The 25,581-nt window shown below is 43.3% G+C and overlaps 1 protein-coding gene across 4 annotated transcripts in view; it reads left to right on the top strand.

Annotated features, from left to right (window-relative positions):
- The window catches only part of SMG7 (SMG7 nonsense mediated mRNA decay factor), a 75,065-nt gene that overhangs the window by 47,063 nt on the left and 2,421 nt on the right, over positions 1-25,581 (top strand). For 2 of the 4 annotated variants that reach the window (XM_053391099.1, XM_053391100.1), the window contains 11 exons: positions 1,454-1,514; positions 2,839-2,958; positions 4,917-5,349; positions 10,068-10,212; positions 11,041-11,435; positions 12,559-12,933; positions 15,494-15,643; positions 19,973-20,053; positions 21,943-22,099; positions 23,998-24,168; positions 24,248-24,396. In XM_053391099.1, the coding sequence (XP_053247074.1) occupies positions 1,454-1,514; positions 2,839-2,958; positions 4,917-5,349; positions 10,068-10,212; positions 11,041-11,435; positions 12,559-12,933; positions 15,494-15,643; positions 19,973-20,053; positions 21,943-22,099; positions 23,998-24,168; positions 24,248-24,396 (2,237 nt within the window). The remainder of the gene's footprint in view (positions 1-1,453; positions 1,515-2,838; positions 2,959-4,916; positions 5,350-10,067; positions 10,213-11,040; positions 11,436-12,558; positions 12,934-15,493; positions 15,644-19,972; positions 20,054-21,942; positions 22,100-23,997; positions 24,169-24,247; positions 24,397-25,581) is intronic. The other 2 variants (XM_053391102.1, XM_053391103.1) reach the window with 2 other exon arrangements.

The raw sequence follows: 25,581 nt of genomic DNA, 5'->3' as shown, positions 1-25,581 counted from the left end.
CCAGTTCTAACTGTAGCTTCTTGTCCCACATAAAGATTTCTCAGGAGACAGATGAGGTGATCAGGCACTCCCATTTCTTTAAGAACTTGCCATAATTTGCTGTGGTCGACACAGTCAAAGGCTTTTGCATAGTCAATGAAGCAGAAGTAGATGTCTTTCTGGAACTCCTTAGCTTTCTCTGTAATCCAGTGCATGTTTGTAATTTGGTCTCTGGTTCCTCTGCCCCTTCAAAATCCAGTTTGCACTTCTGGGAGTTCTCGGTCCACATACTGTTTAGGCCTGCCTTGTAGAATTTTAAGCATAACCTTGCTAGGGTGTGAAATGAGTGCAATTGTGCGGTAGTTGGAGCATTCTTTGGCACTGCCCTTCTTTGGGATTGGAATGTAGACTGATCTTCTCCAATCCTCTGGCCACTGCTGAGTTTTCCAAACTTGCTGGCATATTGAGTGTAGCCCCTTAACAGCACCATCTTTTAAAATTTTAAATAGTTCAGCTGGGATGTCATCACTTCCACTGGCCTTGTTATTAGCAGTGCTTTGTAAGGCCCATTTGACTTCACTCAAGGTCTGGCTCAAGGTCAGCAACCACACTACCTGGGGTGTGTGAGACATCCATATCTTTCTGGTATAATTTCTCTGTGTATTCTTGCCACCTCTTCTTGATGTCTTCTGCTTCTGTTAGGTCCTTACCACTTTTGTTCTTTATTATGGTAATCTTTGCACAAAATGTTCCTTTCATATCTCTAATTTTCTTGAACAGATCTCTGGTTTTTCCCATTTTATTGTTTTCCTCTATTTCTTTGCATTGATCGGTATAAATTGCTTTAATTCCTGCTGAGAAATTATTACCTATCTCCATCGTCTCTAACACTTTGATCATAAATGACCAAGAGATATTATCAAAAGCTTTCTCAGCATCCAAGAAAAGTAAAGCTGCTTGTTTTTCATTTTTTACTTCCGGGTACTCAATTAAATTAATTACATTTCTTATGTTGTCTTTCCTTTGTCAACCTGGTAGAAAACCTTCTTGGTCGCTATAGACTGACTCACTTAAAACTTTTTTCAACCTGTTAGCTAAAATTGCAGCAAATAAACAATTTTCTTGACTTAACTCTCTTACTTGTTGTATTGCTTTAACATTTCTGTTATAGTGTGTATATTAGCAATGTTAACGGCTTTGTGTATCTTTATTTTTATTCTTTTGCAAACTGCTTTTGGAAGCCTACTCCAGCATTAAATAGTATATAAATTATATATTCCATTTATCTGAGAATGCATTGTAAAGGGTTGCATTCAGTGTTTCTATGATTCTGTGATTCTCTTCAATAGAAATTCATGAGCCTTGAAAGTGCTTGATTTTCACTGTGTTGGATCCTAATTTAATAGGGGGTTAGACCTGGTGAGGAATGCAGTCCTGTATAGTTATTCTTCTTTTTTCTCTGATTGTTCACTAGCCACCCCTCTCCCAGAAGAGTTTGAGCTGCAGGGATTCTTAGCTTTGAGACCCTCTTTCAGGTGAGTCACTGCTGGAGGTTGCAACTTTTTGTTTGTGACGGGTTACATTGATAATCTTGCTGTTTGGAAGCTAATGTGAGAAAAGGAGGAGAATTTAGGCAGTGTGATTCCATTTGTCATAGAAAGATACCTCTCTTCCAGCCCAACAGAGACTTTGGTTTGGCAATGCAGTTCCCACAATCACTTCAATAGCTGCAGGTCTCCCCTGCATGAGTGTTTGTGGGGAAGGGGGGGGAGGCTCGGTTAATTTCATTGTACACAGGTTGCACATTGACAATAAAGGCATTATTATCATTAGTATAGGAGAGTCACTATAATAGCTTGAGATATCCAAGTGTGCATTTAAATGCATTCATGACAGCTTTTTATTTTGGATTATATCTTAGGAAAAATTCCAAAATCCTGTCTCGTGTATTTTCATGTTTTGATATTTATTGTTAGCATGGCGAAGACATGGAGGACAGGAACAAGGATAAGACACTGGAACTTTGATGCGACAAGAGTCTGAAAGTTAACTGAAAAGTGGGGGTTAACAATTGGTGGCCTTTGGGGCAAATCTGGCCCTCTCTGTTGCCAGCTCAGACGTTGGGGGCTTTCAGACACTTCTTTGCCCTCAGAGTTTTCTAAGGGCAGGTTAGAAGCAAATATTGGGATCATGCACTCTCCCTTGCTCCTGTCACAATAGGAGGAAGTACCAAGTGAACTTGGGGTGATTTCTATTCTGCAGTGCAGTACCAGGAATAGTCTGTGTTCAAATAAACACCAGATTTCTCTGGTTAATTGAGGGATAAGAAATACAAGGACCCAAAGTCCACTCCTGTTCTGCCCTTGTGTTACCGTCGTCCTCTGGGGGTGGTCACACCTGGCCAGGCCTTTACACTGCAATGCTAAGCTTACCCACCTGGAAGTAAACAGATTTAGGAATCGGGTGTAAGGGATCTTACCTTTTTAAGGGAAGTGAATTGTTTTGTTTCTCTAGCGCCATCTGTATACATGATCCTTTACAAAGGACAGATTTCACAGGCCCCTACTCCAACAGACTTGCAATCTTAAAAGAAGAGACAAGGTTTTATATATAGCTGGAGATTTTGCCCTCTGCTGTGAAACATAGAAACATATTGTGTTGATATTTATCTGTGAAACACTGTCACAAACTACCTTTAAATAGCATTCTAACCTTCTCAGGTTGGTATACAGACTGAAAATAAATCTATCAGAAGTCTCATTTAAGCTCCACCAACTTAGTTTGGTCTTGCATACATCTCCTTGTGCCTGCCTTTCCATTTCAATCCGACTTCTATTCTTTGTTTATGGCAACAACTAGGAACTTGGATTTCTCGAAAGGCCATCAGGGGATTTCAGGAGACAAAGAAGGGCAGCACCGGCAAATACGGCAACAGCGTCTGATCTTCACAGGCAAATGGATTGCTGACAACCAGCCAAGGTATCTGCACAGCTGCTGGCATCACCCATCACTCTTCTGTGCATCATAGTCTTCTCTGCTGCTGCTTGTTGCTATTGACATGAGTTGAACATTATTGGAGCTTAAATGAAGATGTGCGGTCTGACACTATTTTTAACACAGTTTAAGGAATGTGTGGCAACATGGTAGTTACAAAAAATGTACATAATTTTAAACACTTCAATTTTTAAAGGTGTGGGCAGCTTGCTTGGCACTTAATACAGTGCTGGAAATCTACACTGAATCACTAGGGCAGAACTTAAGTTATATGTTTTAATTTGAAGTCAGTAATGTAATCTGCATAACTTTCATGCACACAGAAGTGGCAGACCTGGATTAATGGTGCTGAATCAGAGTGTTACTCCATCTAGCTTGGGGTTGATAGGTCAGAGAATTGTAGGCTAGGTCCTCTCTGACCTAGGCTAGTTTCATTGTTGACTTTTTGCTATACATTTTAAATGCTTTTTCTCCAAGGTGAAAACTGAAGTTTTGTGCTCTGTATTAAGTTTTTTAGACTTGATTTAACCTCACTCATCTTTTCTCCGTTTTGTGGAGGCTTAGGAAAATTAAGTTTGGGGGTGGGGTGGGAACAGTGACACAGGCTTGAGCATTAAAATTGGATGAGATTCCTTGAGTCTTCATCAATCCCCAAAATACTCCTGGCCACGCAAATAAGTCCACGAAATTATCATTTGTCTCCCCCAGTCGCTAAATTTTTATTAGCCTGTTGCATTTGAAAGGACCTGGGAACCACACTGAAGTATTGTAATGATGGGCGTCTTCCTGTTAGTTGTCGCAGAGCAGGCCAACAATGTTAGCAGTAACGGTGTGAGGAGTGGCTTCATTGCTCTGTTGCAAGTTTGAAAACTGAATTGAAGTGGTATAGTACAGTTTTCCTAATCACAAATATTGGAACTCAACCCACATTTGAACTTGAGGTGGTAACCTGAAGGATTTAGCCAATATTCCACCACCTCTCTCTGGTCAAAGGAGCCTCCTTGTATCAATAGGCCAAAGTGGGTGAGGCGGTCTCCCTGGCTGCTTTAAAAGCTTCCTTCTTAGGCTAACTCACTGACTACAAGTACAAACTGCTTGCTCATCTCTCCCTTTGTGTCACCTCAATTCACAGAAACTGTGTCTGACATCAGAAAGCTTGTATGCTTGCTTTCTATTTACCGTATTTTTCGCCCTATAGGACGCACTTTTCCCCCTCCAAAAATGAAGGGGAAATGTGTGTGCGTCCTATGGGGCGAATGCAGGCTTTCGCTGAAGCCTGGAGAGCCCCACCACCAGCCCCACAAGCTCAGGGGACAACGGGGAGGCAAAACGCCGCCATTCCGCTGTCCCCCGACCTGGTTTGGAGGCTGGCGGCGGGGAGAAGCGTGCTTCTCCCCGCTGTCCCCCGCAAGCTCGGGGGACAGCGGGGAGGCGCAGCGCACCATCCCGCTGTCTCCCGACGTGGTTTGGAGGCTGGGGGCGGGCTTCCCCCAGCCCTGCAAGCTCCCAGAGCGATAGCGAAGCTGCACGCAGCTTCGGGATTGCTATGGGACCCGTTCTGGGGGAGGGGGAAGCTCGGGCTTCCCCCGCCCCCAGCCCCGCAAGCTCCCAGAGCGGGCTTCGCACAGCTCTCCGCAAGCTGTGGGAGTTCGGCGCAACTTTGCGCTGGCCTCCGATGGCTTGCAGAGAGCTGCCTGTTCTGGGGGCTGGGGTGGGGGACGCTCGGACTTCCCCTGCCCCAGCCCCATGCCTGGGGGGGGGAATAATTCCCCCCCTTTATTTCCTCCCCCCCCCAAAAAAAATTTAGGTGCATCCTATGGGCCAGTGTGTCCTATAGGGCGAAAAATACGGTAATTTCTATTTAATTTTGTGCATGAGATGGTTGGCTTGTACCTGAAGATTTAATCACTAATGTGTCAATTCCTTTTGTCTTTCTGTTAAAGGCTGATCCAATGTGAAAATGAGATTGGGAAACTTCTGTTTTTGACAGAGATCCCAGAATTGCTGCTTGATGACTATAGTGAATTGAAACAGAGTCACATTCTGCAGGAAGCAGCAGAGCCACAGTTTGCAGACGGGAGCCCAGGACTTAAGTCAGTGCTGTCAACAGGTCGAAACCTGAGCAGCAGCTGTGATGCAGGAGATAAGCCAATGGTGACATTCAAAGAGAACATTAAACCCCGAGAGGTAAACAGGGAGCAAGGCCGAAGCTATCTGACTAAGGAAGTGGGTAGGGAAAGAAGGGATTATAGTAAAGGAATAACAGCCAATAAAAATGATGGGAAGAAGGACAACAACAACAAGAGGAAGAATGAGATCAAGAAATGTGGCATGGAAAAGATGCAGGAAGCAGGGAAGCAGAATGTAGCCGTGCAGGTGAGACTTTTTGCATGGTATCATCCCAGTGAAATTTGTCATGTGGTCATTTGAATTAGTTGGTCTTGCAAATCTGTGCTATATCATGCTATAGCAAGATCGATGCCCTTTATTTGGAGATTAAACAAGGTGATTCACATGTTACACTCTCAGTGAGGATGGAAGGAAGGGTCCCTGAGCCATCATTTGGTTACCACAATTTCAGACAACCGGACCCCCGTCACCCTTCACCTTGCTCTTCACTTCTGCCAGGGAAATAATTGCTGCACCTCACATACTGACAGAAGGGACCAAAGGAAATAGCTGCTTTGGTTCTTTCTGAAGTTGGCTGCTCTTGTTTCATTTGGGAGGGGGAGCTAGTAAGTGCACTGCAGCTCTTTCCTTAACAGAAGCTGGGGATAGAATTAGAATGAGTCTCTTCTACGTTGACTGTCTGTACTGGCAGTAGACGCTACAGGCATAGAGAGGCTTCTGGAAGTGTGGTCCCTCATTAGGAGGGTAATTTGTGAATTGTACTATATTACAGTGGGATTTTATTTTATTCTTACTTTAACCACTGCCAACTTCTTTCATCATTCAGCATCACTGTTGATGTTCTTTGGCATTCATTGACTGATAAGGCTGATAGACATGAATTCTTTTGGTATTTGTTCTTTGGTATATTCTTCTCCTTCCCACACCAACAAAAGAATAGCTTTAATCAGTTTTCAGTTTTAGTCCTCTATGATGCTTTGTTAATGCTGAAACTGTAGCTATTGCTGTAGCTGTAGCTATTGAAGAGTTAGTCTTCAATTGCCCTCTTAGTTTCCAAAAATATTTTTGACCTTTTCAACAGTAAATTGCTTCGGTACCAGTTATATTTGTTTGTATCTTTTCATCACTTTTCTGACAATTGAGGAAGTGTTTTAACTTCCATATTTAAACAGGGTTAGGTTAAGACAGTTCTTTCAGTGTCCTAGAGAAGGACAAGAGGTAGAAACTTGTCTAGTCTCATTCTCCCTGTTTTTTTTAAATGACTTGGTTATTCAAAGGAAAGCATATAGGAATTAAGGTGGCTTGTAAATGGTCTCTTGCCTGCTCACGTGAAGACTTCGTCAACTGGAAGACAATTCCTCTTTTTTCTTTCCTTATTGTGTACAATAAATTTGTGAAATAAAAGAATGGTTAACAGGTGAATAAAAAATACTGTGGGCTAGTAAATTTGGGGAATTACTTGTCAGGCTGAAACTAGAACCTCTTAAATGTATTTTGAGGAGTTTTTTCCTTTCATCTCTTGTCTCAAACGCTGGCCTGTGGTCCTTTTTGAGTGATTTTTTTCCTTGCACCCAGAAAAAGTGGTACTGACTCACCTGCTCCTTCAAACATTTTTACAAGAAGAAGGGAAACTCAGGTGGGTCAGTACCTCCCTTTTTTCTGGGTGCACAGGGAGTAGCACCACTTGAAAGGGCTGAGTCATAGGCCAACATTTGAGGCAAGAGGTGAAAGGACCACAATCAAAGTATTGCCATAAAAGGAACACTGCAAGATACCTGTGTCCTCAAGGAAATAATATTCTTAGCAAGGTACAGGACATGTAATGCAGGGAGATGTAAGCTTAGCATTAATCTTAAACCATTTAGCAATCCTTTGGTATCTGAGTATTTTATTTAATCTCTAGCTAAGAACCCTGATGATTCCTCCTTAATCTTCAAATTCTCCTGTTCAGCCACTTGATTCTGCTATTTATGGGCTAAGTGGCTTATAAAAAAGTAACATTAAGGACTTTCCCTCAGTCTCAATATAACAGATCTGTCACTTTTGAGCCTGAAGCTGATGTGAAAGAAATGGAGGTTGGCAGTGAGGACCAGACACTAACTTCATTCAATGGCCCGTGCCATTTGTACTGTAGAGGCTGTGTTCAGTGCAGAAGCAGGATCATGCTCAACCCCGGAACCCACCTGTCCTGTGGGTGGGCCTGCCAGGCTTCCTTGTCTTAGATCAGCCTTTCTCAAACTTGAGTCCCTAGATGATGAGAGCTACAACATCCATCATCCTTTACCACTGGACCTGCTAGCCTAGGTATGATGGGAGTTGTAGTCCAACAACATCTGGGGACCCAAGTTTGAGAAAGCCCATATTAGATGTAACATTTATAGGTAAAGGACCCCTGGATGGTTAAGTCCAGTCGAATTTGACTATGGGATGCAGTGCTCATCTCCGCTTTCAGGCTGAGGGAGCCAGTGTTTGTCTGCAGACAGCTTTCTGGGTCATGTGGCAAGCATGATTAAACCACTGTGGCACATGGAACACCGTGACACGTGCCAAAGCACACAGAAATGCCATTTATCTTACCACTGCAGTGGTACCTATGTATCTACTCACATTGGTATGTTTTCAAACTGCTAGGTTGGCAGGAGCTGGGCCAAAGCAACAGGAGCTCACCCCATCATGCGGACTCAAATTGCAACCTGCAAGCTCAAGAGGCTCTGTGGTTTAGACCACAGCACCACCCGTGTCCCTATTGTAACATTTATATGGAGCTTGCAGGCATAAAATCCCAACATGCATAATGTACAAAAAATTGTACCTAGCATGTAAACATCTGACATGCCTAACAGATGTGGCAGATGAGTGCAATTCCTCCCTTAAGGTTAGCACCTCTACACCCACACTATTGTATAAACAACCGTTCTTCAACTGGTGAGTTGAGACCCACTAGTGGATTGTGGCCTGATCCAAGGTGGTTCACAACAGAGACTCTACTATCATGCAAATATATGGTAAAAAAGGAAATGGGTCCCCAAATGCATCTTTGAGTCAAAAGTGAGTCCTAGGTCTGAAAAGGTTGGGGATACCTAGAATCATAGAGTTGGAAGAGACCACAAGGGCCATCGAGTCCAACCCCCTGCCAAGCAGGAAACACCATCAGAGCACTCCTGACATATGGTTGTCAAGCCTCTGCTTAAAGACCTCCAAAGAAGGAGACTCCACCACACTCCTTGGCAGCAAATTCCACTGTCGAACAGCTCTTACTGTCAGGAAGTTCTTCCTAATGTTTAGGTGGAATCTTCTTTCCTGCAGTTTGGATCCATTGCTCCGTGTCCGCTTCTCTGGAGCAGCAGAAAACAACCTTTCTCCCTCCTCTATGTGACATCCTTTTATATATTTGAACATGGCTATCATATCACCCCTTAACCTCCTCTTCTCCAGGCTAAACATGCCCAGCTCCCTTAGCCGTTCCTCATAAGGCATCGTTTCCAGGCCTTTGACCATTTTGGTTGCCCTCCTCTGGACACGTTCCAGTTTGTCAGTGTCCTTCTTGAACTGTGGTGCCCAGAACTGGACACAGTACTCCAGGTGAGGTCTGACCAGAGCAGAATACAGTGGCACTATTACTTCCCTTGATCTAGATGCTATACTCCTATTGATGCAGCCTAGAATTGCATTGGCTTTTTTAGCTGCCGTGTCACACTGTTGGCTCATGTCAAGTTTGTGGTCAACCAAGACTCCTAGATCCTTTTCACATGTACTGCTCTCAAGCCAGGTGTCACCCATCTTGTATTTGTGCCTCTCATTTTTTTTGCCCAAGTGCAATACTTTACATTTCTCCCTGTTAAAATTCATCTTGTTTGTTTTGGCCCAGTTCTCTAATCTGTCAAGGTCGCTTTACCTAAGCCAAGCCTGATAGAAGCTTACATTCCTTGCAGAGACATGATGTTTCTAGTTAGAGATTTGTTACACTTCATTGGAAGTAGAGTAAAAAAGGGAAAAAATCCAGTGGTTAGATGAATGCTGAAAAACCTTTTCTTTAAAAAATCTTGTTAATTGTTGGCTCACACTACCTTTGCATTTTAATACTCCTCTTCATGCACATTCAGTGGTGGTATATTATTTTATATGGCCTCTAGCATGCTGAAACTGCTACAAAATACTCCTTGTCATTTGTTTTCGGTGTACAGAAACAGTTAGCACTAATTCTGTAATAAAAATGTATTTCAATGAGAAATGTCCCTATTGTGTTCAGTGGAGCTTACTCCCAAGTAAGTGAGTGTAGGGTTGCAATCTAAAGTGATCTTTTAAAAACCCTTGCATAATAGATTTATATGTAAAATGCACACGACACACAGGTCAGTTTGTGCCAGAGCAGGAAAGTAAAGGTGTTTTAGCTATCTTTTGAAAGCTGAGCTTATCTCCTGTTTCTCAGACAAATAGGCTGGAGTTTACATTCATGGAACCCAGACTATCTGTCAGTAGGGAGTGGAGGTGAGTTTTGTCCTTCTAGTTTCACATGCTCTGTAGCTGTGAGCAAAAGTACTGGGACAAACCCTTCCCCTATCATGTTCCCCTTCCCAAGATTGGAAGGAAGCCAGGGGTTTGTTTTGACTGTTTCTGAGGCCCTCCTAGTGCCTTGGGAGTGCAGATCTGAAGGAAGGTTCTAGTCCTCTGCATTTCTACTGTGGAGAGAAGGGCCAGGGCTGGATTCCCAGCATTGCCTTGCAACCCTAGCTCTAAGCGGGAGGGGGGAGGGGGATTGGCCTGGACCTCATACTGAGTTTTGAAGGTGGCCACAAATTTTGGCTTGACTATCAGGGAGACCCAGCAATTTTGGGTCCCTTCTGTATAGCAAAGGGGGAACTAGAATTACGTGGAAAGAATCAATGCCTTGTAATCATGCTTTAGTTTTACCATAAGAAGGTGTGGACAGGTAATATTAATGCTTAAATGGCTTGCCTTCCTAGGTAAAATCCCAGACTGAGTTGAGGAAGACTCCCGTGTCTGAAGCCAGGAAAACGCCAGTCACTCAGTCTCCCAACCAGGCCAGCAACTCCCAGTTCATACCCATCCATCACCCAGGAGCTTTCCCTCCTCTTCCTAGCCGGCCAGGTAAAAGCCATGTGCTCTATCCTTGTTTAAAACTCATGATGTTGTGTGCTGATGCCCTCCACCTATCTTTTTCTATGTAGGAAAATAAAACAGAAAAGGTTTCTTTGTAAAAATGCTCTGACTTCCTTTAACTGGAACACAAGTGGGTGTGGGCATGATAGATGCCTAGCACTGTACTATATTTCATGATCTGTACCCAGGTGCATAGTAATGATCTCTCTGCAATGTCTAGATAATAGCACATGTGTGTTTTCTGCCACAGGTGCACAGAGTGGAAAGCCACCTCACACATAATTTTCTCAATGTGCATACCTATGGTGGAAAAGACAATTCTGCTGTCACGAAAAGCTTATCTTTTTGTCACAGATATTAATCTTGGAGTTTGAAAAAGTAATGTGCAGAACAGGCAGTCCATAATGTGACAAAGTGTTTGCTTTGTGTGTAGTATACAGCTGCGAAGATGAAAGCCATCACTGTGGGTCTGAGGGGATATGGCACCCCACTCCATCCTGGAATCCTTCCCCAAAAGGGGTTGGAACTGGAACTGCAGGCTTGCTTGTATACATGGCCCCCCCTCCCACTTCTCTTACTGCAGAGATGAATGGCTTAATAAATGGCTGAATCAGATGCTGATTTTGAATGTGGGTCTCCTTAAACCTGGAAAGAGTGGGACCAGGGAGGAGCCAAAGGCCCATTCACAGGGGAGAATCCTGGAAGAGGAGACAGGAAGTAACATTTGAAGAGCCCCCTAAGCATTCCATGCGTGAAAAAGTAGTTTCCTTTTTAAAAAAAATGTCTGTTTGTCTTTCTTTCTTTTCTTTTTTCCAGGCTTCCCACCTCCCACCTATGTTATCCCCCCTCCTGTGGCTTTCCCTATGGGCTCAGGATATACTTTCCCAGGTGGCGTTTCTGTCCCAGGAACCTTTCTTCAGTCTGCAGCTCATTCACCTGCAGGAAACCAGGTGCAAGCTGGGAAACAATCCCACATTCCTTACAGCCAGCAGCGGCCCTCTGGACCAGGCCCAATGAACCAGGGACCTCAGGCACCATCCCCTTCTCAACAGTCCCTTGCATCCTTACCAGCTCAGGCAACAGCACAGTCTGCAAGCCAGTTGCAGGTCCAGGCTCTGGCCCAGCAGCAACAGCAGCAGCAACAACAGTCCCCTACAAAAGCTGTTCAGGCCTTAGGGAAGAGTCCTCCACACCACTCCGGATTCCAGCAGGTGAGCTTTAAGGAGAAGAAAGTGCCAGAGGGACCCAATCTGGGCTAGAGTGCATCTGTAGGTGAAAATCTGGTTTTGGTCAGGGAAGTGCAGGTTCTTTGCTCAGATAAGAGTAGCTCTGATGGAAAGGTGCAAGCAAGGATGGAGAGAAGGAATGGGCAAGTAGATGGGGAAAGAGTACAAATAAAGTAGGAGCCTAATTGCATTGTGGGGACAGGGGAGCAGTGCAGGAGCCTGTGGACTTACTGTTACTACTTTGAAGGCTCCCCCTCTCTGCCCAAAAGTGCCTGAGAGAATAACAGCTTTTAATCCTTTTAAGTTTGACCGAAGCTTTCCCTGAAGCTCCTTTTAAATTTGGGGTGGCTAGCCTTTTGAATATTAGGGTTCCTATAGCTTTAATAACCTTACAGAGTTTCTATAAGGTTTGCAACTGTAGATCACATGTGAGCACTTGAAAGCACTGTACTGTTGTTTTTATCATATATGATTATTGTTATATCATTAGAATTATTAATTAAAAGTATTTACTTACTTATATTATTTATCTAGTATTATGCCCCTTGCATCTGGGAGGGAATTTTGGTAGGTACAGCCCTTCAAACTGCGGAACTTTCACATGGCCAAGTGCCTGCATGAAATCCTTTCCCTTTAATAACAGGTGAAGCCTCATGTTGGAAGGTTCACCTGTTGTGTGGGTTCTGAAACATTTCATTGGATTTTCTCTGGAACACAAGGTCTCAAAATGAAAGCCATAAGCTTTGCAGCTCAGTGGCACAGAATGTGCAGCCTTGCTCAAGTACATTGCACATGATCAGATGGTGGCATGTTGTGCTCTCAGATCAGGTGTGCAGATTAGAGAGTGTAGCAGGCCTTTTTGGACAGTGAGGAACCAATAGTATTTTTCTGTGCAATGTTGTTTGCGGAATCTACTTCATCAAGTCAAGGGGTTCAATCAGCTAATCAACTCCAAAGCAGAGAAACAAAATTGCAGGCTGTTTTTGGCAGAAAGAGAATATGCCGCTTGCCACGGTTGGTCTCTTGGTAGCTAGAAACCTAAATTAGTCAGATGCTCTCCAGTTTTGCATAATGAATTGTGCTGAACACAGAGGCGCTTGTACTTCAGTATTCCCAGGCAGACTCCTCCAAGCAGCTCTGGAATCCTCCTCAGGTCCAAGGCCCGTTGGGGAAGATCATGCCTGTGAAGCAGCCCTACTATCTTCAGGGCCAAGACCCCCTAAAACTGTTTGAACAGTCCATGCAGCCTCCCCTCCTGCAACAGCAGCAGCCTCTGGAGAAGAAGATGAAGCCTTTCCCCATGGAGCCATATAACCAGAATCCCTCAGAGGTTAAGGGGCCAGAATTTTACTGGGACTCCTATGGCATGGCTGATAACCGCATCATGATGGCGCAGCAGCAAGCTAACATGGACCGCAGAGGGAAACGTCAGCCAGGAGTCTTCCGCCCAGAGCAGGATCCAGTGCCTAGGATGGGTTTTGAGGTAAATGTGTGATTAATTGATGATCTTCAGGAAAAGGAAAGTGGTTCTCCTTTGAGTGATAGATGTCTCCAAGTGGGTTTAGCTCTTCCTATCACTCAAAGGCAAGAAACACTGTAACTTCAGAGGAAGTTGCTTTCAATGCAGCAGTTTGTGGTGATTCACAGGATTACCAATGAGTAAAAACAGATTAATCTCTAGGTTGTTGATTCTATTGGGGGGGGGGGTGCGCGTGCGTTTTAAAAAAACCTAAATGCATTCCAAAAGCACTTTTTTAAAAAATCAACTAACTTGGTTTAGCATCATTTTTAAGATAACACTGACAAACCAAAACAACCTACTCAACTTTTCAAGCTATCTACACACACACACACACACACACACACAGAGAGAGAGAGAGAGAGAGCGAGGGATGGTGCGTGGGGCAGGAGCCGCAAGCAAGAAACCCCCTGCCCTATCTAGGCAGTGGACAGCTGGTAGTGACTGCAATGGCTCCTTCCTCCCCCAACAAGAGTGCAGCTTCAATCATCCTCTTCCCAACCGTCAAGATCAAGGGCATATAATGTACACATGTTTTTATATTGTGAGGTACAAAATAAGAACCACAGTACATTTTTTTTAAGATGCTGCTGAAACTAATATCAAATAACCCATGTAAAGCTCATAATCTCCCACACACCCACTCCATGTTTGTCTGCCACTAGGATGGAACCCTGGGGAAGTCATCTTGGCAAGGGATATGCACTTGAATATTAACTTGGGAAAGCTGTAAAGTCCGGTGTGAGGATGGATTTCTGCCAGAACTTTACAAATCAACACAATTTGTTGAGTCTTTTCAAATTTTATCACAGAGAACCTGCATGATTTGAATTGTTAGATATCACCCAAGTATAACTAGAGAAAAGCAAATATAGTAATTCCCTCTGGCAGTGCTGGCTTTTGGCACAGTCTGGGAGGAAGGAGATGGAAGAAGAAACACAAGTGTCACTTAAGGTGGCAAAGTAGATGCTGCCAGAAAGCTGAAACTTGTGAAAAGGTGGAACAGGCCCAGCACTTGCCATGTGTTGATAGGGCACTTGGTCCTTTCCAAACAAGACCTGTATTAAAAAGTGTTGGATAGAGGAATTCACACTTTGCTTGCCAGTTGTCTGCACCCCTATATGCAGGCTTCTCTGCAGACCAGAAACCAAATGACAGTATAATTACCCTATTTGCTTTTAGAAATGGCCTTGACTTAATCTTTGGCAGCTCTGAAGCAAGCAGCAGCTATTGCTCTTCTTTGACATTGTTTCTCACATTCATGGAATGATCAATGCACAAACCCCCTCCCTCTTTTTTTTAACAAAATCGTCTTTAGCAGCAGTGGTTCACCACAGATCTATTGAGACAATGTTCTGTTTGAGCAGACCAGTTGCATCTCTGAGTACACTGATAACTTAATCCTGATAGATGCTGGCTGTAAGAAAGCCCTGGTGTGGTGTGCTACAATGCTACCAGAGGTTAGAAGACAAAGAGCCTCCTTTTTGTGTCATCTTTTGATATTTGTTGCCCTGATTGTGCCTTCAGCTAAGCAAATGCCATTATAGCTAATCTTTGCCTATAATTTCATCCTATAGAACGAACCTGGAGTTCAGGTTGTATGTGCAAAGACGCAGAGGCAGGAAGCCCAGATTTCAAAGAATAAAACAGAACTCTATGAGAGCTCACTGGGAACACTTTACAAGGCCACCACAGAGCCCCATGGCTGCCTTCAAGAAGGTGGCCCAAACAATAGCATTGTTTATGCCTGGGTATCTAATTCTGTAATTTTAGGTTAGTCTCACTATCCTTCAGTGTGGACCTCATGCCACATTTGAGGCATTTGGCAAGGAGCAATGTTGAGCAATGGGTGATTCATGGAGAAAATGGTACTGATGTAGACAGGCCAAGATAGAAGTAGTAGTTATCCACAAAAAGGAGCAAAACACAACATTGCTCCCTGAACATGCTGTCATTCTGCACAACTTCCAACAAATTCTTGAAACTTGCTTGTGTAATGATTTTTAAAGGCCAGATTCCATGGTGTAGATGATGAAACCTGCTTGTAGTTCATCCGGCTCTGATCATGAGCACATGATCAGGAACTGCATACAGGCACATTTTGGTTCTAACTACAGTTAATGAAGCTACTAAGATATTGGAACATTGAAGAACAAAATGCATTAATTCTCCACATATTTATTGCTGCAGTAGTGGAGATCACATTCTCCCAAAGAAGATCCCAGTAATTTTTGCTGTATGCAGATTCAAACTTAGTGGGTAGCAGAGCTGCTCCTAAAACAAACACACAGAGACTTGTTTGACTCAATTTTTCTCTTTCTCCCCTTGGTTTTCTTGTGCCCCTGCTCTGTTCTCTCTTTAAGCTGCTTTTGCATGCTGGCATACCTTTCCTTGCGTTCCCTTTCTCTGCTTTGCGTTACTGCTGGGCCCCCTTCTGTTCCTGTGGACTCCTTGCCTACCTGCTGCTAGTCTTGCTTTCGCTTCTTTCCTGGCTGCATCTCACTGTGCTCCTTTCTGTCACTAGGACCCCAAGAGCTCCCCTCTGCTTCCTCCGGACCTGTTAAAGAGTCTGGCTGCCTTGGAGGAGGAGGAAGAGCTGGTTTTCTCTAATCCTCCTGATCTTTACCCAGCTCTGCTGGGTCCTCTCGCCTCTCTTCCTGGACGAAGCCTCTTTGTATGTATTTGACTTAATTCTGCTGCTTCTCATTCTAATTTTGGCATATCTTTTTTTTATTTATATTCTGTTTCCCTGAAAGGTCAGTAGGACACATGAAATCCATGTCCCTTCCTGAAATAGTTGTTAAGGGGAAATTTAAATAAGCAGAGCTCATATGCTCAGGATCATAGATATCAGCTAAGAGGAAGTAGCTTTAACATAGCTGTAATACTTTTATCAATCCTAGGATTGCTATTTTCTTACCCAGCAACTGAGACCTTAAAAGCTCTGGAAGAGAGAGGGGCTGTTAGTAAACTTCTCCCTTGTGGTACTTCTTGTTTGGAATTACCTTGACTTTCTAGGCCTACTCCACCGTGAGGGAGCAGGAGAAGCTGTTCCAGTTGACTCAGCTCCTGTTCCAGAGCTCTTAAGCAGGTGCAGTCTCAGAATCAAAAAGCGGTAACTCTAGATGACCCAAATCCTGATCTCTTGCCTTCCTGAGAAATTCCAGGTTGAGTTACTGTCTCGTACAAAACTCTATCATTTCTCTTTTATAATACGAATGAATAAGCTTGTATCTATATGGGAGGTTGGAGACTGAAACTGAGAAACAAATTTTCAGTTTTGCAGGTGCTTGGTGGGTTTTGATACTGGAATACATTACCCTGCACACCTGTGCAAAAATATACGCCACAGGTTGCATGTGGACCATTAATCCCTTGTTTGAAGGATCACCAGGCAACTTCAGCAATTAACTTATGGGGCCCACACATTCATTGAGCCCATTGATGGTGTCTAGGTCTGTGCAAGTTACCTCTGCCTATATAAGCATCAGATCAAGTATCCGTGTAGCCTAACCTCTAGATGCCTTGTTGTCAAGTGTCAAAATATAAATGTTAATGTACCATATGGTATTCACACACTTGTCTGACAGGAGGAGTTGAATGTATTATTGAATGTACAATAAGATAGTAACATGTTCAATATAGTATCCTTCTGAGGAAAAAGATCATGGGTTTTAGGGGCTTTTATCTTTTTTTACCTTGGGTGAAATTCTAAAGCTTGTTTTTTTATATATATAAAAAAGCCGCGGGCACAAACATAATGCAAAGGTAGGGTTGCTTGTGTTATGGTGGGGATGAGCAGGCTGTGGCTCTTTTGATGTTGTTGAACTACAGCTCCCCTCAGGCCCAACCATCATAGTCAGTTGACTGGGCCTGATTGTAGTCCAACAAAATCTGGAGGTCCTCAGGTTTCTCACCCATGCATTATGGAAACCAAGGGAATAAGACCATTTTGATCACATCTGGGGAGTATCCACTCTGTTCTCTGTAACTAGGAGGATAGGCACTTGGATGAAATTTCTCTTTTCCTGTTAATTGGTCTGTTGAAATGCTTCTCCAAGGTGCCAAATGGGAATTTTGGCAAGTGCCGTTGTAGCCCAGAGGATTCTTGAAGACATTGACCAAATATCTGTGGCCATGAACTGTAGGCCAGTTGAAACATTACAGCTCCTATGCCAAAATAAGTCCCAAGCCATGCTCCTCATCTTCATGGATTGGCCTGAGCTAGTCTTTTCCACAGCAGCCAGCACTTGGGCATGTGGTACCAGGGATGTGGTACCAGTGTGCAATGCTGCCCATGTTTGGGCCAGCACAGAGATGTTGTCAGCATTATTTCTGCCACACAAAACATCACTAACAAGGAATTACTCTTTAGTACTTGAAGGGGTGTCAGGGAACGTTACATTTAATTGGCATTCATCAGTTGAGCAGGTCGTTGTCTTTCAGCATTGGTTCCTACCCTCTAAAATGGGGTTAACAATTATCCTTCCACACAAGGTGGTTGTGTGGATTAGCACAATGAGGGCTACAAAGAACCTGAACATTTGAGTGGGGATACTGTGGGTGAGTAAACTGTATTTCAAGTGTGGCTCAAGGCTTTTGATTTCTGGGAAGGTGAGGTGGCCCATGTATAAAATGTTTGATTTGTACTAAAAACAGGTTTCTAACATTCATAAGCACCAAATGTATTAGTCCAGGACATTTGTTTAACTGAAGTTATAAAAGGGAAGTCATCTCTGTTTGGATGATATACTTGATCCTTTATTTCTACCTACACAAAATATACTGCCTATAGAGATTCTGCCACATAAACCCACACATTCCTACTGTCTTTAGTGTTAAGGTATAGTGGTGTCTTCTGAAGATTCAGGTACTGGTACATTACACCAGCAAGGTACCAGCTTGGATGAGTAATATTGAATTGTTCAACTTAGTGAATAGTTCTCCATGTAGCATTCATTTAGTTTTGGTATTACTTCAGCTACCTTCCCAGTTCCTTCAATGACCTGAGCTGAACCCTCCACAAGCCAAGGTGATTTTTGCCTACGAGGTGTAGAAAGAGTGCCTAACTCTTGACTACTGTAATTTGCTCTACGCAGGGCTGCCCTTGAAGCTGTCCCAGAAGCTCCAGCGGGTGCAGAATGCTGCAGCGAGGCTCCTCACGGGGTCTCTGCCATGGGAGCATATTCACCCAGAGCTTTTCAAACTGCACTGGCTCCCAGTGGAGTACAGGGTCAGGTTTAAGGTGCTGCTTTTGACCTTTAAAGCCCTTCACGGCCTAGGACCCTCGTACCTACGGGACCGCCTCTCACGGTATGCCCCACGGAGAGCCTCAAGGTCCATAAATAGCAACACCCTAATGGTCCCAGGCCCTAAGGAAATTAGATTAGCCTCAACCAGAGCCAGAGCCTTTTCAACACTGGCTCCAGCCTGGTGGAACGCTCTGCCTCATGAGACCAGGGCCCTGTGGGATCTGATTTCTTTCCACAGGGCCTGTAAGACAAAGTTGTCCGCCTGGCCTTTGGCTTGGAGTCAATTTGATTCCCTCCCCCTCTTTCTTTTTCCTTTCTCCTCCTGTGAAGAAGCTGCATCCTAATGTTTTAATGTTGTATTTTAATCTTGTTTTTTAAATTGTATTTTAATCAACTTGTTTTTATTATTGGTTGTTAGCCGCCCTGAGCCCAGTCTTGGCTGGGGAGGGTGGGGTATAAATAAAAATTATTATTATTATTACTACTACTACTACTACTACTACTACTACTACTAACTGACCAGAGTGACTGTCAAAGTCAATGTTTAAATCTAGTTCATTAGCAAAATTCTCAGTCTGTTCTGGGTTGCAAGGTACATAAGCCATCACAAGGTACACATGCCAGCAAATGTTTGCATTGGTTTGCTACCAGATAATTTTAGAGTATCCTTCGTCTGCTCATCACAGTTTAGGTCTGATGTCCTGAATTACATAGCTGGCTTTATTTGTGTAAGCAAAGGCACATGGTTCCCATTCACCTATGATTAGAAACCTGCATGATTAAATCAGTGAAGAGCACCTTTCTTTGCTGCAGATCTGGCACTAGTCAATATCAGCTCAAGGCAGCACATGATACTGCACTGGAACACAACATAGAAGGTGGGATAAAATGTGTTCAGTGCTGGAAAATAATTGATTATCTTCCCCGGGCATTAAAAATTTGGAAGTTCCCAAATTTCTGATAGGCAAGACTGAATTATGATTTGTATGAATTATGCAAATTGGGCAGCTTTGCACAATTCTTTTGCATAATTTATCATTGAGCAAAGAAGTATAAGGGCAATGAAGATTTGCTGCCAGTGATTTCAACTATCAGCCATCCCTCTGGTTTGTGATATTTCAGCAGGCATTTGTCACATAGTTTTGGTTGTTCCTTTAAAGACAAACAGGGCAGAAACTTGCTAGGTTTTTTAAAAAAAGGAAAGCTGGATTTCTCATGAAGGATTCTGCACCCAGTAAAATATTTTGCACTTTGTGCTCTGACGAACAAAGCAGTTTCAGGAATTATTGGGAAAACACGGCTAATTCAGTCAGTAAGTAATCACGTTTGCATGAGGGCCCACACCACTAGTATAGCATTTTAATTAACAAACTACAGTCTAAGTGCCTTCAAGCACTGAATGGTGTGTTATTTGAGGTGCTGGGACAAACCCTATTTTTAAAATGACGTTCCCCAGGTGTTTTCCCTTTTATTTTTCTAGTCAATTTACTGAGTTCCTTATCAAATTTGCAGATACGTCCTTGCTTCCCACTTGCAAAATAACTCTTCTGTATTTATTTTGCACAGTATCGTCTAAGCATCTCTGTTGTGTAACAAAAGAACTGGGCAAAAGTCTTCGCTGCATTTCCTTTTCTCACACAATTGTTTGAGCACTCTTATGATGGTTGCTAGAACCATCTGTTTTTATCCAGAAATGTGACCCATGTTTTCAGTCAATAATGCATCATGTTTTTTCCTTTGCTTTTCTGAAGAAATCGCTGCTGGAGAAACCATCAGATTTAATGTCTCAGTCATCTTCTTTCCTGTCGCTCACGGGCTTCTCTCTTAATCAGGTAATTAACTATAGAGATTGCTTCTCTCTCTTTTTGGACAGTGCCATCAGTTCACATGTTAATTTTTGTAGGAGTCTGGACTAAGCTTCTTCAGATGGGAATCTCATGTTGGAGGAGGGGAAGAATTTCAATATAAATCCTTGCCTAGTGCTGACAGTTCTGGGTTAGGGCCTTTCTTTCTGATAGGCTGCTTCTTGAATTGCCTAACATTTGGAGAACTCTGTTGTGTGACACGCACACCATTCTACAACCGGAAGTGGTGGACTGCAAACACAGGCTTATCACCTCATGTACTGGGTAATAATCTCTCACAACTTTTAATACAATTTTGAAGAAAGCTTCACAACCTGAGTCATGTGGTATTTCAATTGCTGATTTTTTAAATGTATTTTTTCCTTGGTTTTAATGTATGGTTGTAAGTCACTTTGAGTTTCCTTGGACAAGAAAAAGTTAATAACAAATATAAGGAGTAAATTAAAATAAATAATAATACAAAGAATTGCAATTTGATGCTTTAACTTCAGTCTAATATGTTCATGTTATGTTTTTTGGTTTTTTTATTCTGCAATTTGCAATTGGCTCATCGGCTAATTGTTCAAGGAAAAGATTTAAGAAATAAGGGAGGAAAAAGCCCTACGTGCTCTCAGGATATATCGATATATTGCCCAGGACTGGTATGCGGAGCAGACCACAGTGTCGGCTTCCCTCAGCGGGATATCGCTGGTGAAACAGCCACTGCCAGCAGCGCCTCTGGAGGGAGTCCAGAGTTCCTTTGGCGAGGTGCCGATCCTTCTGCAACTTCAAACTGCTCGGCTGAGGAGTGTGCAGCTGCCCTTGCCTCAGTCAAGCAGTTAAGAGACACCCCAGCCCGGCGCTGGCCCATCAAGCCGGCGGCAGGGGGGGGGCTCTGTGAAACTGCTCAGCTGAGGGGAGCAGGGTTGCCGATGGGCAAGAGCGCTGGGCGGGGGGAACCCTCCCTCCCCCCCAGCTGAGCGGCGCAAACAAGCTGCATTGTCCCAGCCTGCGTGAAACTCTCTCAGCTCTTGAGGGGAGAGCAGTTTCCCCTGGTGTCTCGTGGGCAGAGGCCAATGCTTCTTGTTTTCTCAACATCGCAGTATATCATCAGACCATGATGTTTGGCTGGCGATACACTGCAGTATTGAAATGCTGATAGCGCCCAGCCATACTCGGGAGCCTGTTCCCTGCATTTCTCTGTGTGAGTCACTGTTCTGATTGCGTTTCTACGGAGCAGGTAATTCCCCAGCTCATCTGCATTGGGAGTGATTGCTTGAGCCAATCACACCTGCCAGAGAATTTCATTTTCCCAAAGCAGAACTATTTCAGATGAAGCAAAACATCTGTAAACATTGCATTTGCCATTTCAAACCACAAACCACATGTTCACCACCATTTTGTTTCTGTATTATTATTATTTTTAAAAAATCCTCTTTTTAAAAATTGGGGACTTGGGTGTTGTTGTTTTTCTAATACCCCCAAATAATTAAAATGATTAAAGGTACAATGATTAAAATGATTAAAGGTTATATCCATGTGCTGTGCTATAATCTCCAGTGTGGTTATAATGTGTGATTCAGGACACATGAAGTTGTGATAACTATGTCTTATCACCCAGAATTCCTTGATTCTTTTTAAAAAGATTTCCTTAAAAAAATGTAGTGAAATGCAAATATAGTTCTGTGTCTTTAATAACAGTAAAAATCCTTTTTTAAATGGCATGTTTCTCGAGCTGTGAGAGCTGTAACATTTGCTTGCCAGCTTAGGTATATCTTCCCTGATTCTGACAGAAAAACTTACTTCACTGCCCAAATGCAATAATGTATTGGATAGGTCTAGGGAGCAGGTTTAATTTTCATCTCTTGCTCTTGCAGGAAAGATACCCAAACAGCATGTTCAATGAGGTTTATGGGAAAAACCTCAATGCCAGCACAAAACCAGAGGTCGCTCCATCAGTGGCACACCAGGAGACTTCACTCTACTCCCTCTTTGAAGGTACTCCATGGTCTCCATCTCTTCCAGCCAGTTCAGGTAATACACTTGCATATATGTATAACATATATTAAGATTTTTCACTAACTAGTTCAGAACCCAAGCGTGGTTTGACTTTCTTCTGTGCAGTCACACAACCCACCCTTTTTCCTTGCTGCCCATGTCCATTTTATCACTTGCTGTATTTTCTGGGAAGTGAACTGAACAGAATGCCATTTCCCCCACTCCGCATGGCCTAGCATTGGCAATTTTTTTACTTGAGAGGACAAGCAATAAGTACCAATTTGTAAAGAAGGTTTAGCTCTAGAAAGTTCCAAAGGTGCGGAACAATTATGCCTTGACCAAAGAGTTTCCCACTCAAAGATTGGTCATGTCAGCTACTTGTTTTGTCATGTACGCATTATAAACCCATTTCCCAAATTGCTACAATTTCAGTTTTGTTAGTCTGCTTGATCCTATATGTAAGAATGCTGCAATGAGGAAACAAAGCCAGGCAAAGACTCAAAGGACAGCAGTGAGAAGTGTTCTTCTTTTAGATGGCAGTTAAATGACATGATATTACACAACACAGAAATTGTAAATAAGGGGCAACGCTCCCTACAAGAGTTTTTTTACCTTAACAAAGAAACAGATTTAAATATAGTATGGGATACTAGTGAGGCAGTAATGAGAGGTTTTTTAATCAAACAAATACCAAAAAAGAGGGGGGAGACGAGATTTTGAACACATTAATTATCTGTCAGGGAACTGCCATCAGTACTGGAGGGGGAGCGCAAAAGCCAGAGGGATTCCAGAGAGCGTCCAGGGATCGGGAGGAGCAGCCCGTCTTCTGGGGAAGAGAATCAGCGTAGCACCAGGGGAGAAGGGGGGCAGGTGGGGGAAGTGGCGAGGCGGTCCCACGACTCCTTGCCGGGGACCAGCGGGGAGAGTAGGGGTCCTCCGTTGCCCACGCCCTCCCTGTGCAGAAGGCTTTCGCGTAGAGAGGGTAGGCGGAGACTAGGCGTCAAAGAACTTCTTTGCTGGAAGAAGTTTAAGAAACGCCCACTCACGGATTCTGCCAGCGATTGAGTCAGCCACGGGTGAGTGGCTGTCCGGACAGAAGAGGTTCACTTTGGCAGCCCAGCCAGGTGTTTGCACCCAGCCAGGGAGATAGGCACCTGCTTACGCACGAGCAACCCCGAGAACCATTACATTATCAAAGAGAAGGAATTAAATATAAAACCAGAGAATAAAGAAACTGCAGACTACCGAATTATTACAAGCAAAATTCTCAATGTTGGTGAAGCAAGAGATTGAAATGAAAATAAAATTAATGAAACAAAAAAACTTTGAATCTGCAAATAAGCCAGGTAAATTGTTGGCTTGTCAACTTAAAAAGGAAAGGAAAAATAAGATAATAAATAAAATTACTGATGAAGGGAAACATTTGATAAGTCTGAAAGAGATAAGAAAGGTATTTGTAAAATTTTACACAGCATTATATCGGTGTGCAAAGGAAGATCCTGAGAAAATTGAATCTTATGTAAACGGCTGTAATATACCGTATTTTTTGCACCATAACACTCACTTTTTTCCTCCTAAAAAGTAAGGGGAAATGTCTGTGCGTGTTATGGAGGGAATGCCTATGGGTGGCATGCCTACGGATTTTCCTCCTCTAAAAACTACGTGCGTGTTATGGTCGGGTGCGTGTTATAGAGCGAAAAATACGGTACCTAAAGTTTCTAAAGAGGATTTGAGAACGTTAAATGCATCCATATCAGTGTTGGAACTGCAGTTGGAGATAAGTTGAATGAAGATGGATAAAGCACCAGGCCCAGCTGGAACTACTGCAATTTAATATAAAAAGTTCAAAGATGTGTGTGTAGACTCAAAAAACAACACTCTGTACTTTTTGGGGTATTGTGTTGACTTTCTTCTCTAACCTTCTGTTCTACTAGATCATTCAACGCCAGCCAGCCAATCTCCTCACTCCTCTAACCCAAGCAGCTTGCCAAGCTCTCCTCCAACCCACAACCACAATTCTCTTCCATTTTCCAACTTTGGGCCCATTGGGACTCCCGACAACAGGGACCGGAGGGTCGCAGATCGATGGAAGACTGATAAGCCAGGTGAGCAGGAGGTTTTAGCATGAGGTATCATTTCTGTGGTTTGTTGGATCACTTGCTTGTTAACCTTTCTCCCTTTCAGCAATGGGAGGATTTGGCCTGGACTATCTCCCAGCAACATCTTCCTCGTCAGAGAGTAGCTGGCACCCAGCCAGCACTCCCAGTGGTACCTGGTCAGCCCATGGACCGCCTGTAGAGGATTCGTCAGCTGTGCTTATGGAAAGCCTGAAGGTGGGTTATATTGCAAGAGTCATTTGGAAGGTTGAGCTGGTGGTTTTGCTTCTTACTACAAAATAATGCAAATGTTCCTTCCACTGACAACATCTTGAGAACATAAGAAGAGCCACCTGTTCCAGCTCCCTTTATTCCGCAGTGGCCACCCACATATCGATGGGAAGCCCACAAGCAAGAAAGGAGAGGGCAACAGCGCTCTCCAATGTTATTTCCCAGTGACTGGTATTCCGTGGGCATCTTGCATTCTTCCACAAGAACTATATTCTGGACTGGTTGTTGATTAAAACTTGGGTAGTCAAGCCTTAATTACAGATTTAGACTCCTCTTTTAGGTATCAACATGTTTTATTGCTTTCCTGATCATTTTTATATGGATAAGCTATTCTGACAAAGAATTTAAATTATTTTGTGATGGCTAATTCTTTTTAACTGCTTTTTAAAATAGTAAGTTAGTGGGGCGCTATTGCATTATTTAGTATTCCCTGTTCAAGATTTTAGCTGCTGTATTCCTCTTCCTTCAACATCAGCCCACATTTCATGGCCACTGAGCATGCTCAGTTTGAATTGAGGATTCCCCCTCCTCAAGGTTTTATTTTAAAATGTACTCCTGCAAGTCTGCTGATACCTTCCCCCTTGTGCATAAGTGCTGCATTTTGACTACAACAACACTTCCATTCACAACCTGAACATCTGAAATAGAATTATTGTCCTGCTTGATACCTGATTCTTAAGGGGCCGTGTTTTGAGTTTAGCAAGAGCTGAAAGGCCAACAGCATTTGCTCTGTCCACTAATGTGCTCCCATTTGAACTGAGACATCAGTGGGCTCCTTAAGTCACTTCCCTGGAGAGTATACAGCAACAGGAAATTGAGGAAGAGCTCTCTCCTAATTATTTAACTGAGTCACTCACTCAGACTAAGGCAAAAGGCTGGACAGAGGTGCTGCCAAAGTCTCCTTTGCTGTTTACCCTGGTAGAGCAGAGATGAGGAACCTCTCCACCCCATCCCAAAGTTGTTGAACTTCAACTCCCATTAGCTTTAGCCAGTGTGGCCAGAAACAAAGGTTGAAGTGCTTATTTCTGTTTACACTGGGGATGATGCAGTTAAAGACCTGTTTGCCTCTACCTTGCCTCATGAAAGCAGTTGAGGGTGCTGCAAAGTAGGTGGGGAATTGGGATGGGAGAC

Source organism: Podarcis raffonei, chromosome 6 (genome assembly GCF_027172205.1).
Source record: "Podarcis raffonei isolate rPodRaf1 chromosome 6, rPodRaf1.pri, whole genome shotgun sequence".
Taxonomy (NCBI): domain Eukaryota; kingdom Metazoa; phylum Chordata; class Lepidosauria; order Squamata; family Lacertidae; genus Podarcis; species Podarcis raffonei.
The sequence above is the reverse complement of the archived record's forward strand: the minus strand, read 5'-3'. Positions and strand labels throughout refer to the sequence as shown.